This window comes from Vespula pensylvanica, chromosome 5 (assembly GCF_014466175.1).
Source record: "Vespula pensylvanica isolate Volc-1 chromosome 5, ASM1446617v1, whole genome shotgun sequence".
Classification (NCBI taxonomy): domain Eukaryota; kingdom Metazoa; phylum Arthropoda; class Insecta; order Hymenoptera; family Vespidae; genus Vespula; species Vespula pensylvanica.
In genome coordinates this window covers 8,079,560-8,094,168 of record NC_057689.1, presented here as the reverse complement: position 1 = coordinate 8,094,168, position 14,609 = coordinate 8,079,560, and the positions used below count along the sequence as shown (strand labels likewise).

The window sequence follows — 14,609 nt, the reverse complement described above, 5'->3', positions numbered from 1 at the left end:
ATACAAAGCCTGGTTTGCGGGAAAATTGAATGCTTCATCGAAGCTCTGAATTTTTAACACTTGATAATAACTTATCTGGAGGTGGCAGTGTTTCACGTGCCACCTCTTGCTTTGTTATGGGATCCGGATATAAGGGTATAATAATAACAAGTTTCATGGTTATGATTTTTCGTATTTGTGCTGAGAGATGAAGAGAGTGAGCGAGAAAGAGGAAGGTAGTGTAAGAGATAAAGAGAGAGAGAGAGATAGGGAATTATGATAGGAACTCTTCGCAGATAGGAAAGGACATGGATTTGGGTTATGTGGAGGGATGTCTTAACGTGTGCCAGAGTAAATGACTCATCCACGCAAACTGAAAGCCTTTCTCGGCAACCTATATTAAGCCGTAATCTTGGGGAATATGATAGGCGACACACTGTCATTCCCTCCTAACGTTACTGTACCTAAGTCTACTCATCCCTTTCCTTGTATCAACTTTTACCCTATCTGCCATACATTTCTCAGGCACCCTGGCAAAGTTAGTTAGATCTATATGTGTATATTTATACGTTAGAGAATATCTCCATACGAGCCAATTTTAGATGTTACTTTTCTCTCTCTCTCTCTCTCTCCATCTCTCTTTCTCTCTCTCTCTCTCTCCCTTTCTCGAGCTCTCTAGTTTTACTGTCCTATCTTCAGTGAAGTAATACGAATTTTTAAATTTACTTTATCTCTCTTTTTCTCTATCTCTGTCTCTTTTTGGTATTTACAATCTAACAGTTAAACTAATCAATATTAGATTGAAACTTTTTTTTTAACTTTTCGTTAGTTATTCCTTTTTCTTTTACTTTTCGCATACGTTTGACCTGCTAAAAAAACGAGTCAATGTTCGATCCAACGATATTTTATGATCTTCATTAAGGTATCATTATATTATTCTTCTCCTTAAATATTATCTAGATCCCTATGTTAAATTTTTGTCCGAACGTATAGGATAATTTGCCAAATTTCATAGATTCTTATGATTCTTCATACTGAAATACTTTCTCCAAAATGAAATTAATATATAATCGGAGAATTATCGTGATAACTAATCCAGGAATCTGCCAGAAACCAAGACCTTCCTGCTACTAGGTGCGTTCATGCGTGTAGGAACATGCACGAATAGTACCAACCGTGAAATGTATTCTGAATTCTGTGGCCACGGATCTGGATTAACTCCCACGTGTTATAGCGTGTATTGACGAGAAGGGGATATAGATAGGTGGAGAGAGAGCGAGAGAGAGAGAGAGAGAGAGAGAGAAGATAGATTTGTTCACTGATAAATCGACGACGATTATGTTCCTGTCGTCTTGAACCATCTATCGAATTTTTCGTCAAGAAATAAGAACGTCATTGCATCCGATATCAAGATATTCGCATCGAAGATAATTTCGTTCGATATCATTAAAGTCTTTTTCTTTTCCTTTTCTTTTTTTTTTGTTTTCCTCTTGAAAACGTTAAATCCTTTCGTATCGACGAATGATTCATTTCACAGGCGAAAAATATTGCTTTACCACCTTAAATCACGAGATTATTCGATAAGAATTTAATTATAACTAATGGTGGTCATAATTAATGATATCTCATTTGTAGTTACAAAATAATCATGAAACTCGAGATAAGAATGGATTAAAGGAATAAAATGGTAACCAACTGTACGAGATAACCAGATAACAATTCACTGAGGATTATTATTGGTTATGGCTTTTAATTCTTTTAATATTATTAACGAAGATCCAATACGAGCTTTACTATGACGAATATCCATGATTCGTTGGTATAGTAAGGTTAACTTGATAAACAATCGAACGGATATAACAAAGACATAACTTCTGATATCCTCTTAATATTCCTTCTCGTTGTGGATAACATAAAGGGCAGGATATATCGTTTAACCGTCGCAGACTTTGGGGTAATTCTGTTAACCCATCTCAACGACCCACCTTCCCTTCTCCATCTTCCACTCGCATCCTGATCTTCCTGTGGGATTAATTTCGTGGTTTCTCTCGTCGTAACTTCCTGTTCTGCTTCTATCTCTTTCTCTCTATTGAATTAGATCTTTCCTATTACCGATATTAAAGACGTTTAATTTATAAGCATTAACAAGATAATAATATCAATTCTTATTTTTTATTTTTCGTAAAACTTTTAAAACTTTTGTTTAATAATTAGAAGAGGAATATTTTCAACGATGTTATTATTCATTTATTCATTTGTATATTTTTTCATGCATATAGTGCATGTATATATATATATATATACAAATATGAATGACATCAAATACATCCGAATGTATGTATATACATATGTATATGCATGCATATAATAGCAACATTTTCTGGTATATCAAGTCGGACAGTCGTCGGTATTCCTTCTCAACGAGAAATTGATGTAATAGAATCGTGTACTTTGAGTTTCCGACTACGCGATAATTATGCACCTTGCCTCTGTTCGAAATAATTAACAGAGCTCGGAAATATCCTGCACCAGCTGGCCCTCTTCAGGCATATTCGTGGTATAACAGAGTTTCTAAAATAATTCGTTCGTTACCTTCGTATAATTTAATTTTTTTTATTATGTTTGGTAATTACATAAAAAGTAATTATATCTAATATGATAGTTTGATTTAATAAAACTTGTATAATATCGCGAGAATAGGAAACAATAATTTTCGCTATAAACTATCTTTTAATGTATTAAAAAACTATCTTTTATATATTAAAAACAGAGATCCTAAGAATAACGCTTTGAATTTAATCGATATAAATTAAATTCGTTAAGATTTTATACTCGTTAATAAATAATTATGTCATAAACATAATTTAATCCAAGTAAAACAAAATGTCAATCGATAGATGAATATTTTATCACTAAAAGGATCGACTCAATTACTTTTGCAGGACATCAATGGCTGAAGACGAATCTAGACGTGACTCCAGAGTCTGGTTGGTCCGTCGATCCATTCGGTCATGGTGGAACGATTCCTTATTTCCTAAAAGCTTCTGGCGCGACGGGAACGGTAATTCAAAGAATACATTACGCTTGGAAACAATGGTTTGCGAAGAAACAGTACGGTGACTTCATTTGGCTCCAACCGTGGGATCAGAATGGTAACGCCGACATGTTGACGCACAATCAACCCTTCGACATCTACAACATCAAACACTCCTGCGGACCACATCCACACGTTTGTCTCAACTTCGATTTTCGTAAGATACGAGGCGAATACACCGAATATTCTGTTAGAGCAGTTGAAATCACACCGAACAACGTCAAACAAATGGCCGAATTACTTTTGGAACAATATTCGAGAACTGGTTCTCTCTTCAATCACAATGTCGTATTGATGCCTCTCGGAGATGATTTCAGGTTAGCTATTATTGAATTTATTCGTAAATAATTACTATTGTTATAAATTAATAAGTATTACCATAAAATAGCAATTATTATTACGAATAGATCCAATATTTTTCATTCTTGTCTATATTTCATAACTTACCAACAATTATGTATTCGCAATATATGATCGACGTATAAGTTACATATGTATAATATATGTTTACTATCTCTATTCCCATCTTTAATATCTTTCTTCTATCCAGGTACGATCATGCGATCGAATGGGACCAGCAGTATACGAATTACAAAATCCTCATGGATTACATAAACAGTCGCAAGGAAGAATATAACGCCGAGGTAATCTTTGGTACCCCGAAAGATTACTTCCAAGAAATTCAGAAACGAATAGAAAAATTCCCCACCTTAAAGGGAGATTTCTTCGTTTATTCGGATATTTTCAGCGAGGGTAGACCAGCTTATTGGAGTGGTTACTTTACAACAAGACCATATATGAAGATTCTTGATCGAGAGTTGGAAGCTAATTTGAGATCAGCCGAAATACTTTATACCATCGCTTTGAACGTAGCTAAACAATCGAGAAAAGACATAAAACTCTACGAGACCTATTTCGAGAAACTTGTGAAGGCTAGAAGAAATCTTGGATTGTTTCAACACCACGACGCTATCACGGGAACTTCCAAATCATTTGTGATGAAGGATTACGCGTTGAAACTCTTTGAATCAATCTCCGACACTACCAGCTTGCAAAGTTTCGCGATTCAATCGTTAGCTGCTACAACTAACAAACCAAACTCTGTCTACGTCCTGGCGGAATCTGATAGAGATAGCTATGAAAAACTCCCAAAGAAGATACCAATCAACATGAATGACCAAGAGACACGAAAGATCGTTCTATTCAATCCTCTTGCTCAACCAAGACAGGAGGTGATCAGTCTAAAGGTTACTTCGTACAAAGTACGAGTGTTGGATCCACAAAAGAACCCGATACCTTACCAGATAGCACCAGTGATGAACGCTACAAGCATTACGCACGACGTTTACGTTCTCCTCTTCGTGGCAGAATTGAAACCGCTTGCGATAGCAACCTACCATCTGCAACAAGTGGACAAAGTCTCTATGGACGCGATATCTACGATCTATTGCAGTAGATGTGGTAAGGACAATGTTTTCACGATAAAACCAATGCAGATCGGAGATGTACAATTGGAGAATCATAGGATGAAATTGCTCTTCGATGGTCAAACAGGTTTCTTAAAACGTGTTGCAAAAAAATCAACCGGTAAGATAATGCAATGCGCCATACAATTTGCCGCATATCCATCGGCACAATTCCATAGTGGCGCTTACCTATTCATGCCAGATCCAAATTTACGTGATACAGATAAGGACGTACTGGAGGCTTACACACCGCATCAAAAGATTTATATCATCAGTGGCAGCCTAAGTTCACGTTTAACGGTCGAATATGGTAAATTATTGACTCATCATGTGGCGATATATCACAGAGACGGTGGCTTGGGCGAAGCAATATATCTCAGGAACATCGTTGACTTCGAAACACCACCGAAGAATCGTGAGACCGAGATGTTTATGAGACTTCAAACTGACATAATGAACGGTGAACCACCTGAGATCTATACCGATCTGAATGGACATCAAATGATAAAAAGAAGGAAAATAGAGAGAATTGGTATAGAGGGTAATTATTACCCCATAACGACGATGGCTTACATCGAGGACACCAATCACAGATTAACTTTATTGGTTAACCACTGTCAAGGTGCAGCCAGTTATCAACCAGGATGGCTCGAAGTTATGCTGGATAGAAGGACACTCTATGATGACTCCAGAGGAATGGGCGAAGGTCTTTTGGACAATAGAAGAACTGTAATAAAACATTGGTTATTACTCGAGGATATCGTGGGTGTTAGGGATAAGTACTCGAAGCCATCTCTGTTTGCCAATCATCTTAGCAACGCCTTGAACTATCCTGTAAATATCTTCGTAGTCGATGGGACCGAATCGGAAATCATTATGACGCCAGAAGTTAGGCTTCTTAGTCAGAGTTTCCCTTGTGATCTTCACTTACTCAACTTGAGGACAAATCACGATCAAAAATTGCCACATTTTCCAGTTAACAACGCTCTGATGGTTTTGCATAGACAAGGTTACAGCTGTTCAGTTGGCGCTGACATAACCCTAAAACATTGTCCTTTGAGCGATCGATTATCGCAAAGCACGACGTTCTTCAAGTTATCTAAACTGAACGTCACGAAAACGTCTTTGACAGGTACAAAAACAAAACATCATTTGACGGACGGTCTTCAAGAAATTGGATTAAAGCCAATGGAAGTCGAAACGTTTAATGTTAATTTCCTTCAATGATCTTAAGCTTCTCTCTCGGTTCAATATATCGTCATATATGAAAGTGGTCATAATATACTTTGTTAGAACCGAGGAAGGACTTTAAAGAATTGGTCTCTCTTTTTTTTTTTTTTTTTTTTTTTAAAGAGAACACTGCCGATCATTCGATACTGGCTAAACTCATTCGTTCGATCGACGAAGATTTTTGTAAATATAATCTTATTACGCACCGAACATTCGTAATGTGCGAATTAAAATCGTGCGCCTTAACGAATACGAGATCAATCGAATATCTTCTTCCGATCGATCCAATACATTTTCGGATATAAATAAAATATTCAATTATTCGAGAGTCAAAATACCGATTTATGTAACATTATTGTCCGCAAATGTACGTTGATCGATTTAGCTATTGTTCAAATTTTTTCGGACCGAGAAATCGTTTGTTGAAAACCGAATTTCATTCTTTCGAAATGATAAACACGAGAATCGATACCAAATGCAATGATAACGAGTTTAACGAGTTTCAATCTACCTTCAAAACTTTTACATTGTACTTATAGATTTTTAATCATATTATTTAAAAAAAAAAAATTAAAAAAGGAATAAAAAATTCGGTCGGTCTATTGTCGCTCGAAGATATAAAGAATTCTACCTTATCGATGAATCTAAAAAGAAATAGTTAATAGCATAAAATTCGAAGAAAAATTTGTATTATTGACGAAAGTTATTCATTTTATCTTGTATTGTCATTGCCGAAGAAAACATGGATGATCCTAAAAAAAAAGAAAAAAAAAAGTAAAGAGAGAAAGGGGAAGTGGCGAGAAGAGAGAAAGTATACTGACTTTAAATATGACGTATACGTTTCCGACGAGTTTCTTTAAGTTTTTATCGAAGTCAATACGAAAGATTCTCACCAATCATAAAATTGGGAATGTCGATAGATACGAAAAAGAATCGTCGAGAAACGGGAAATATAGAGACATTGTACATATCAAGCCATAACTTTACCGTAGATCGTATATTACGATAAGAAAATAATGTAAATGATATGCACCTATTTTCTTATGCCAAACGTTTTATCGCCAACTCTGTCCCTTTCTCTCGGTCTCTATTGCGCTCGCGTGCGCTTTTTTTCTCGTTCAAAGAATAACCTCTTGACTATGTCGAATCGAATGTTCTTCCGAAAAATGTAGACATGTACATACGTATATACAAACATACATATGTACGTACTTCTTTCAAATGTGATACATGTTATCTCTCAATTTTTTAATTCGTTGATATTTGGACAAAAATTAACCGAAAAATTCGAATGAAATTTGATTTCTAGCAAAATAAAAAATATATATCTGAATGATCTTATATATATATATATATATATATATATATATATATATGTGTGTGTGTATATATTTGGAGATCATTTAAATTTTCCATAGAAAAAGAATATCTAATTTGAGCGTACTAAATTAGGGCGTTTTTAAACTCTTCCAATATCAACCTCAAAACGAATTCAATTGAATTCAATGAAGCGATCAAACGAATATGACGTTATCTTTTATGTATGTATATATTCTTTTTCTTTTACTTTTTAAAAAGATTTAAACGAAAAGTTGTACGTAACCGACGTTCACCAATTAGACGACGAGCTCATGTAAATATTAGAATAATTAACAATAACGTCGTACATTCCTGGTGAATTTAACGTCGCATTGGTTGAAATTGAAATTGAAATTATCAATTTTAATAAATATCTTTCTATTACTTTCACATATATTTAAAAACGATTCTAAAAACATTTTTAATCATTTTTCTCTTTTATAATTTTTATTCATAACAACGTCATTAAGTAAAGATCAACTTCGTGAACGTCTTCGACAAGTGCTTTTAAGTACAATCCGAATAGCAAAAAATGAATATTCAAATCTCAATGAAATTTCTTCCACTTTACGGTGCGATATGTTGAACTTAAAAATAAATGCAATGTTCTTATTCAGAGGCTCAGCTTTTTACGCGATACACTCGCAACACGGGTTTAAACGATGCGAGCCAATGCAAAAATGTGTTTATAGATTATATATATATATATATATATATATATACACATACATATATATATATAATGTATATGTAAATAGATGATTATTATCGACAAAATCGTTAAGTTGCGATGTAACGAGAAACATGAAAGGAATTTACGATGATATTTACAATGGCACGATCGCAAGGCAGAATTTGCTTTCGCTAAAAAATTCCATTCCTTCGAAGGATCGACTGATAAAAATTCTATTAAAATTACGATGTAAAAGTACTTCATTCTTCTTTCTCGATTATTTTCCAACACCAAAATCGATCTTGCCAGTGTTATTTTTTCCCTCCGCTCAAATAAATAGAAAAAACAAATGAGAAAAAAAATAAGAATCGAAAGAGATCTGCTTTGTCAACACAGATACGCTATAAAAACAAAGGAACGAACTTTTTACGTCGAGCTGTAAACTCGACGTGAACATTCTGTATATTTGTTCGAATTAATCAAGCATTCGAAATTGCGATATCTGCAATGAACGATTCTCGATAATTTTGTGGTTAAAGTATCCTCTTTAAAGAGAGAAATGCGAAAGGCCAATGGAGGGATCAACGACGACTCGTCCTGGCCTTTGTAACGATATTGTAAAATAATCTGTGTTTGTGCTGTCTCTAGAGAAAAAGAATTCTATATGGAAATAAAGAAAAAAAATATATATGTATGTATATATATATATGTATATATATATACGTATATACATAAATAAATATACAAAAATATAAATATATAAAAATATATATATAAATATATATTATAAATAAATATATATATATATATATATATATATATATCGGCGTTGCTCGAGAACATAATTTGCATACTTTCTGCGAACTATTTCAATAAGCGACGACGACGATTAATAAATAACAAAAACAGAAAAAAAGAAAAAAAAATACGCGATATTCCTTATGTTATGATGTAATATTATATTTATTAAATAAAGATAGTAAGCGATGTATTTTAATTAATCGCGTGGTATACTGCTAACCCATATAAGTTCCAAATTACTTAAACGAAATTGAAATGGGAATTAGCGAGAGACGGGAATAAAAAAAAATAAAAAAGTAGCATTCGCATTTACCAGAAAAGTGGAAAGAAACGGTAGATACGTACATATGTAAAAAAAAAATTAAAAAAATAAAAAAAAAATAGAAGAAAAGTTCGTTTTACAAGAACACGAGAACTCTTTCTCGATTGAACCGAGACTCACGAGATTCTCACTGGCGTCGCGGTCATTATTAAAATTTGATGGACTCGTTGCACGCAGTGCTGGGATATATTAGAAATTCTATGCGATCGTACGGACATTCCGTTCAACGACAACGACCAAGACGACGACGACTACGATAATCAACGATGAAAATGAATGAGAATCACGCAATGACGAGAGTAAAAGGGGTGAAAGAAAGTTATGAAAAGTACTCAAACGTAATAAGTAAGTCCAACCATACGTTTTCTTCCCTACTTCTTTTATTTTTCTTTTTTTTTTCTTTTTTTTTCTCGTCTAGCTTTCACCAACTTTGACAAGAAAAAGATGAAATTAGCGAAAAGTGTCGATCGTTTAAGATCGCTTCGGTAGATAAATCGAAAAAGTGAATATATAAAGAATTATTTCTCGGTGCCACGAGATCGAAAAAAGAAAAATTTAAAGGAATCGATTTATTTATTTCTTTATGTTTCAATTATACAAAGATAATATATTGTTTTTTCGAAGAAAAAAACTGATCAAAAATTGTATTTTTTAACAAAATAATAATAATAACAACAACAAAATAAGAAAACTATCCATAATTATAAGATTTCAAAGTTAAACATAAAATCTTAACAACGATTTTCAATCAGGAAAACTGCTTAAAACATTTTTAATTATAAATAAACGAGATCGATTAAGAAAAAAAAAAGAAAAGAAAGAGCAGGAAATAGAAATTTTTTAATTTTCTCTTATAAAGACAAAATAAAAAACATTGAAACATACATAATCGCAATACTAAGAAAGTTTAGTCCCGTGTTCGGCCTCGTTCGAGGTTTATAAGCGTTAATCGATATCATTCCTTGACATAATTCTCATTAATGCTACGGGCCCCCTCGTCGTGCCGATAAACGCTTCCGGCGATATCGACTCCCATTGTGTACGTAATTGAATTTGGAATAAGCCGAGTCGATTTTAGCTTCGTCGTTGTATACTCGAAGCGAGAAAAGAGGACGGAAGAGTGAGGTAAAACTCTACGAACGGGGTTAAACGTTCTATCGACCACCTTTCTCTCTCTCTCTCTCTCTCTCTCTCTCTCTCTCTCTCTCTCTCTTTTTCTCTTTCTCTCTCTTTTTTTTTTCACGACTCGAGGCCAATTTACATTTTCTTCTCGACGAAAGCTAGCTCGACAAAGTGCATCGAAGCCTAATAACTGGGAAATCGTGCGGTCTTTTTAAAGAGAACCACCCTCTAAAGTCAACCGAGTTCTCTTTCTTATCGAGAAAATGCGAGACAAAAGAGAATGTCAGAAGGGTGAGTTAGAAGGAGAAAAAGGCTTCACCGTCAAAAGGCGAGAAAGAAAAACGTCAGAAATGAAGTAATATGAACGCTTTATATATTCTTTCTATCTTTTTTTTTTTTTTTTTTTTTTTTTTTTTATTAGTTTTTCTAAGAATTCGTTACTCGATAAAGTCTCCTTTTAAGTCTTATTCTTTAACTCTGTAGAACGATCGTTATAAATATTTTTTCGAAATACCTGTCGACTTATAATTAAAATGTTCGTAACAAATGAATAATCCTATCTTCGATAGTACGTCAAAGTAAATCATTGAATAAAACAAAACGAATTCGATAATTGATATCGGAGAGATACAGAGTTTATGTGATATATATATATATATATATAGAATATATACAGGGTGTTTCGAAACTGGTAATACAAGTGAGAAGAAGGTGATTCTGTATAAAACAAATAAGTCCAAAATGTAGAATTGACAATAGAGTATGTAATGTAGAAAAATGTAGAAATGTAGAAGATTTTTTTTATAAGAAATTTCATTCTCAAATTCGAAAATTCACTCCGTGCGTGTACAATTACGGCTAACAATAAAATATGATTCATCGAGCGACCTATAATGTTGTCATCGTAATAGATCAATGAAAACTGACTGCTCACATAAATAATATATCAGAAAAAGTCGCAGAACATTGTTTACAAACACGATAGACATTATATGTACTTAAGTTGTTCAATCAACCATGTCATATTGTTAGCCATAATTGCATACGTATGCAATAGAATTTTTAAATCCGATTTTCTCAAAAACAAAGCATCGTTTAAAAAAACATTTCCATTCTACTCGTATTATCAATTCCGATATAACACCCTGTATATATCTAACCAACGAATCTCTCAGCAGCAAGTGAATCACATTTGTTAATTAATGAACTGCGAGGACAATCCTGGGATTGGTCAATATTTACGAAACGAAGGAAGATAGAAATTACTCACGATTGCAACGTCGAATAAACGAACGAACGATGTGAAACTCGCTGGGTGTTTGAAACTTCGTTCTCGCAATAAAAAGGAAATCGAATCGAGTGTAATTAAAAGTTAGATAACGAAGACATTCCTCGAGTAAGCGAAGTTTATCCGTAATTTGACGAGTGTCATCGTTCTCGTCTTTGTCGTCGTCATCGTCTTCGTCGAACGACTTTCTTCGTTCGTTTCTTGCACATAGCAAACGAACAATAAAAATATCCGAATGCAAATATTGGATCGAAATAAAAATAGACAATGGTTAAAATAAATTAACAGAGAAAGAGAGGAAGAGAAAAGAAGTCAGAATAAAACGTAAAGCCTTTTATCCTTCGAGACTTCAACTGTATAATCCTACTTTTGTCCTGCTCGTAGGACTAAAAAAAAAAAAAAAGAAAAAATGACGATACAATTTACGAAGCCAATTAGACGATCCTTTGGGATGAAACTGCATATAATAAAACTGCAGCAACTTTTTATTACTTTTCCGCCGGATTAAGTCAAAAAATGGCCTTCGAGAAAGGACCGCATAACAAATTGAAAGTTGTTACGAAGTTTTCAAACGTCATTCGAATTCTCTTTGAAGTACATCGATCGTTACTTCTCTACTCCTTTTTATTCTAATAGAACAAAGATACTGCATTTGAAAGGAATTACATTTATTCTAAGACATTTATTCCTTGACTATTTTAAAACGATCCTGAATATCGTTATAATTATATCGTTATAACTTTACGTTTACTGTCTCTTTTACATGTCGAATAAAAAATCTTGGAAAAAGTGCAAAGGGACCGACTTTACCGATAATCGATATCAATATCTTTCTACTTTAAAACAATTAAATTGAATTACAACATTTATCGGGAATTATCGAAGAAACAAAAAAGATGGAAAAGAATAGAAAAAAAAAAGATAATCTTATTTCTTCGTAAATGTAACATGAAAATCTCCTTTCCTCTTGGTTCTACGACGTATGCTTGAATTGTATAAATTGCCATAGAACGATGACGTCATCAAATCTCAATCATTTATTTTTTAAGCGAGTAGATAAGTACTTACTTATGGAAATCTGAGGTATTGCGCATACCTAATCAACACTGAAACTTAACCTGAAACTGAAATCTAATCTCGATATCGTATCACCTTTGATATAAACAACAAATTATTCCACTATTATTCTTTGCATTTATATATATCATTCGAAGAATTTCTTGTGAATAACTTGTCGGTGATTTTATCAAAATTACTAAATAATTATTATTATTTCCATTTCACTCATGTAATCACATACTTTTATAATTTATAATAACTCTGTTAACACTTTAAGGATGATACCTTATTATTTATATATTAATATTTATGATCTTTATTGCACTCATCTAATTATATATTTTATAATTTGTAACAACTCTGTTAACAAAAACATAAGCTTTTAATACACGTACATATGTCACGTTAATTCAACTCGATATTTGAAATCACGTACAAATATACGCGCGCGTTCGCGCGCGACAGAGAGAGTCACGTACACCATATATATTCAAGACAGTGTCAGTATATTTCTTGTGTCAAGAAAGAACTTTACGAATTTCGTAGATATTTTATCAAGTCTTTTTTCCCAGTTTATTCAATCAAGTTTTGCCAGAGATCAAAGAGTCAGCGTTTTTAGAGAAGACGATCTCGGTGAAGATGCAAGAGGCAAAACTTGGAACTCGTAGTTTACGGAAAAGTTCCTGTATAGATATTTCAACAAACGCTATGGTATCTTTTACGATAGAGTGGTAGAGGTTAGATAGGTGGGAGAAGGGAGATGGTTGTCGAGGAAGATGGTATAAAAGAAACAGTCGAAGAAGCTGGCAAAGAAACGAAGAAGGCCAGTCTGTTTACCAATAATAAAGTTGCTACGGTGCAAAGTAAAACGAAAGGCGGCGCCTTTTCCGCGGATTCAGTGAAAACTCTTCTTCCGAGCTTGTAGCAAAACTTCGACAATGGAGCCTTTGGAAGAAATACTTACATATATTGCTTTAGGATTACCACCGAAAAAGTTGTTGTTGTTATCGAGACACGAGAAAAAAAAAAGAATATAAATAAGAATATCATTAAAGTGCTACTCTCTGGTAAGTAATTATTTGTTATTTCTATTCTATTTCAATCGCTTTCTCTTATCGATTACATAAAACCAAAGAGGAGTTTTGTTTTTATCGATATCGAACTGGATCGCTTTCATAGAATTGCCAAATAGGATATCACCATTTATAGTGAAGAAATTCTAGGTAGGATGGGTTCGCGTCGTCGGCAAGATAAATCGGTATTCTCTAGTCGCAAAATAAATGAGCTACCCTCTGCTCCTCTCTTCTCTTTTTCCTTTTCTACATCCCTTCTCTTCTTCCTCTTCTTCACCCCTTTTTTCTATCCTTCCAAAGCGAATGCACATATATCATACACATACATATACATATACACACATACGTATATAGGTACATATATCGTACACACGTACTATCGGTATTTTATCGATGCTTCCGTTTCATCGTGTCCGTGAAAAAGGTTGAAGACTTGAAAGTCCACTCCATCAACTCGAGCAGGATGAAAACGGCGTATCAAAGTTTCGAGGCAATATCGTTCGTTCAATACCTCCCATCGATCTTTCTTCTGTTTGTCGGTTTTTCGAGAACCAAATCCTACCACCACCACCATTACCATCACCACCACTAGCATCATTATCACTATCACGACCAGTTATTAATAATTTTGATCTTAAGAAAGCAAAGTAAGACGTATCCGGCCGTCGTTCGGTAATTTCCGATGATTATATTTTCCTCTTAGTAAGTAACTTTCTGTTTTCAAAGTTTCTAACATTTTCTTTTTTGTTGCTATTACAAAGTTTCTCGGAAGCATAACAGAATGGCGAAAGGGAAGTATTCATCGTTTAACGGAAGATTAATCGCGATGAATATCGTCGTCTACTTCTTCACCTTCTTTTTCTCTTCTATCTTCTATCTTCTCTTCTGTTCTGTTCTGTTCTGATCATTTTTAGTAAGTAATTCGAACGGGAACAGATGAAGAGGATAGAAGGAGTACGGAAAGAAAACAGGCGACAAAATAATAATAAATCATCGAATAATCACGACGTACGAAGAGCTTAAAGCTTACGAAAATAATTTGCGAAGACGTCCAACGGTTAAAATTGATCGACCCTCTTTTCTACGTCGATGCCACGACTCCCGCAACTTATCACGCGCCCTTTCAAACCTCCCGACACACAA

At 33.9% G+C, this 14,609-nt stretch overlaps 1 protein-coding gene across 2 annotated transcripts in view; it reads left to right on the top strand.

Annotated features, from left to right (window-relative positions):
• The window catches only part of LOC122629504 (alpha-mannosidase 2), a 188,539-nt gene extending 179,741 nt beyond the window's left edge, over positions 1 to 8,798 (top strand). For both annotated transcript variants that reach the window (XM_043812991.1, XM_043812992.1), the window contains 2 exons: positions 2,922 to 3,390; positions 3,624 to 8,798. In XM_043812991.1, coding sequence (XP_043668926.1) covers positions 2,922 to 3,390; positions 3,624 to 5,766 — 2,612 coding nt within the window. In that variant the 3' untranslated portion in view covers positions 5,767 to 8,798. The remainder of the gene's footprint in view (positions 1 to 2,921; positions 3,391 to 3,623) is intronic.
• The last annotated feature ends 5,811 nt before the right edge of the window (positions 8,799 to 14,609 follow it).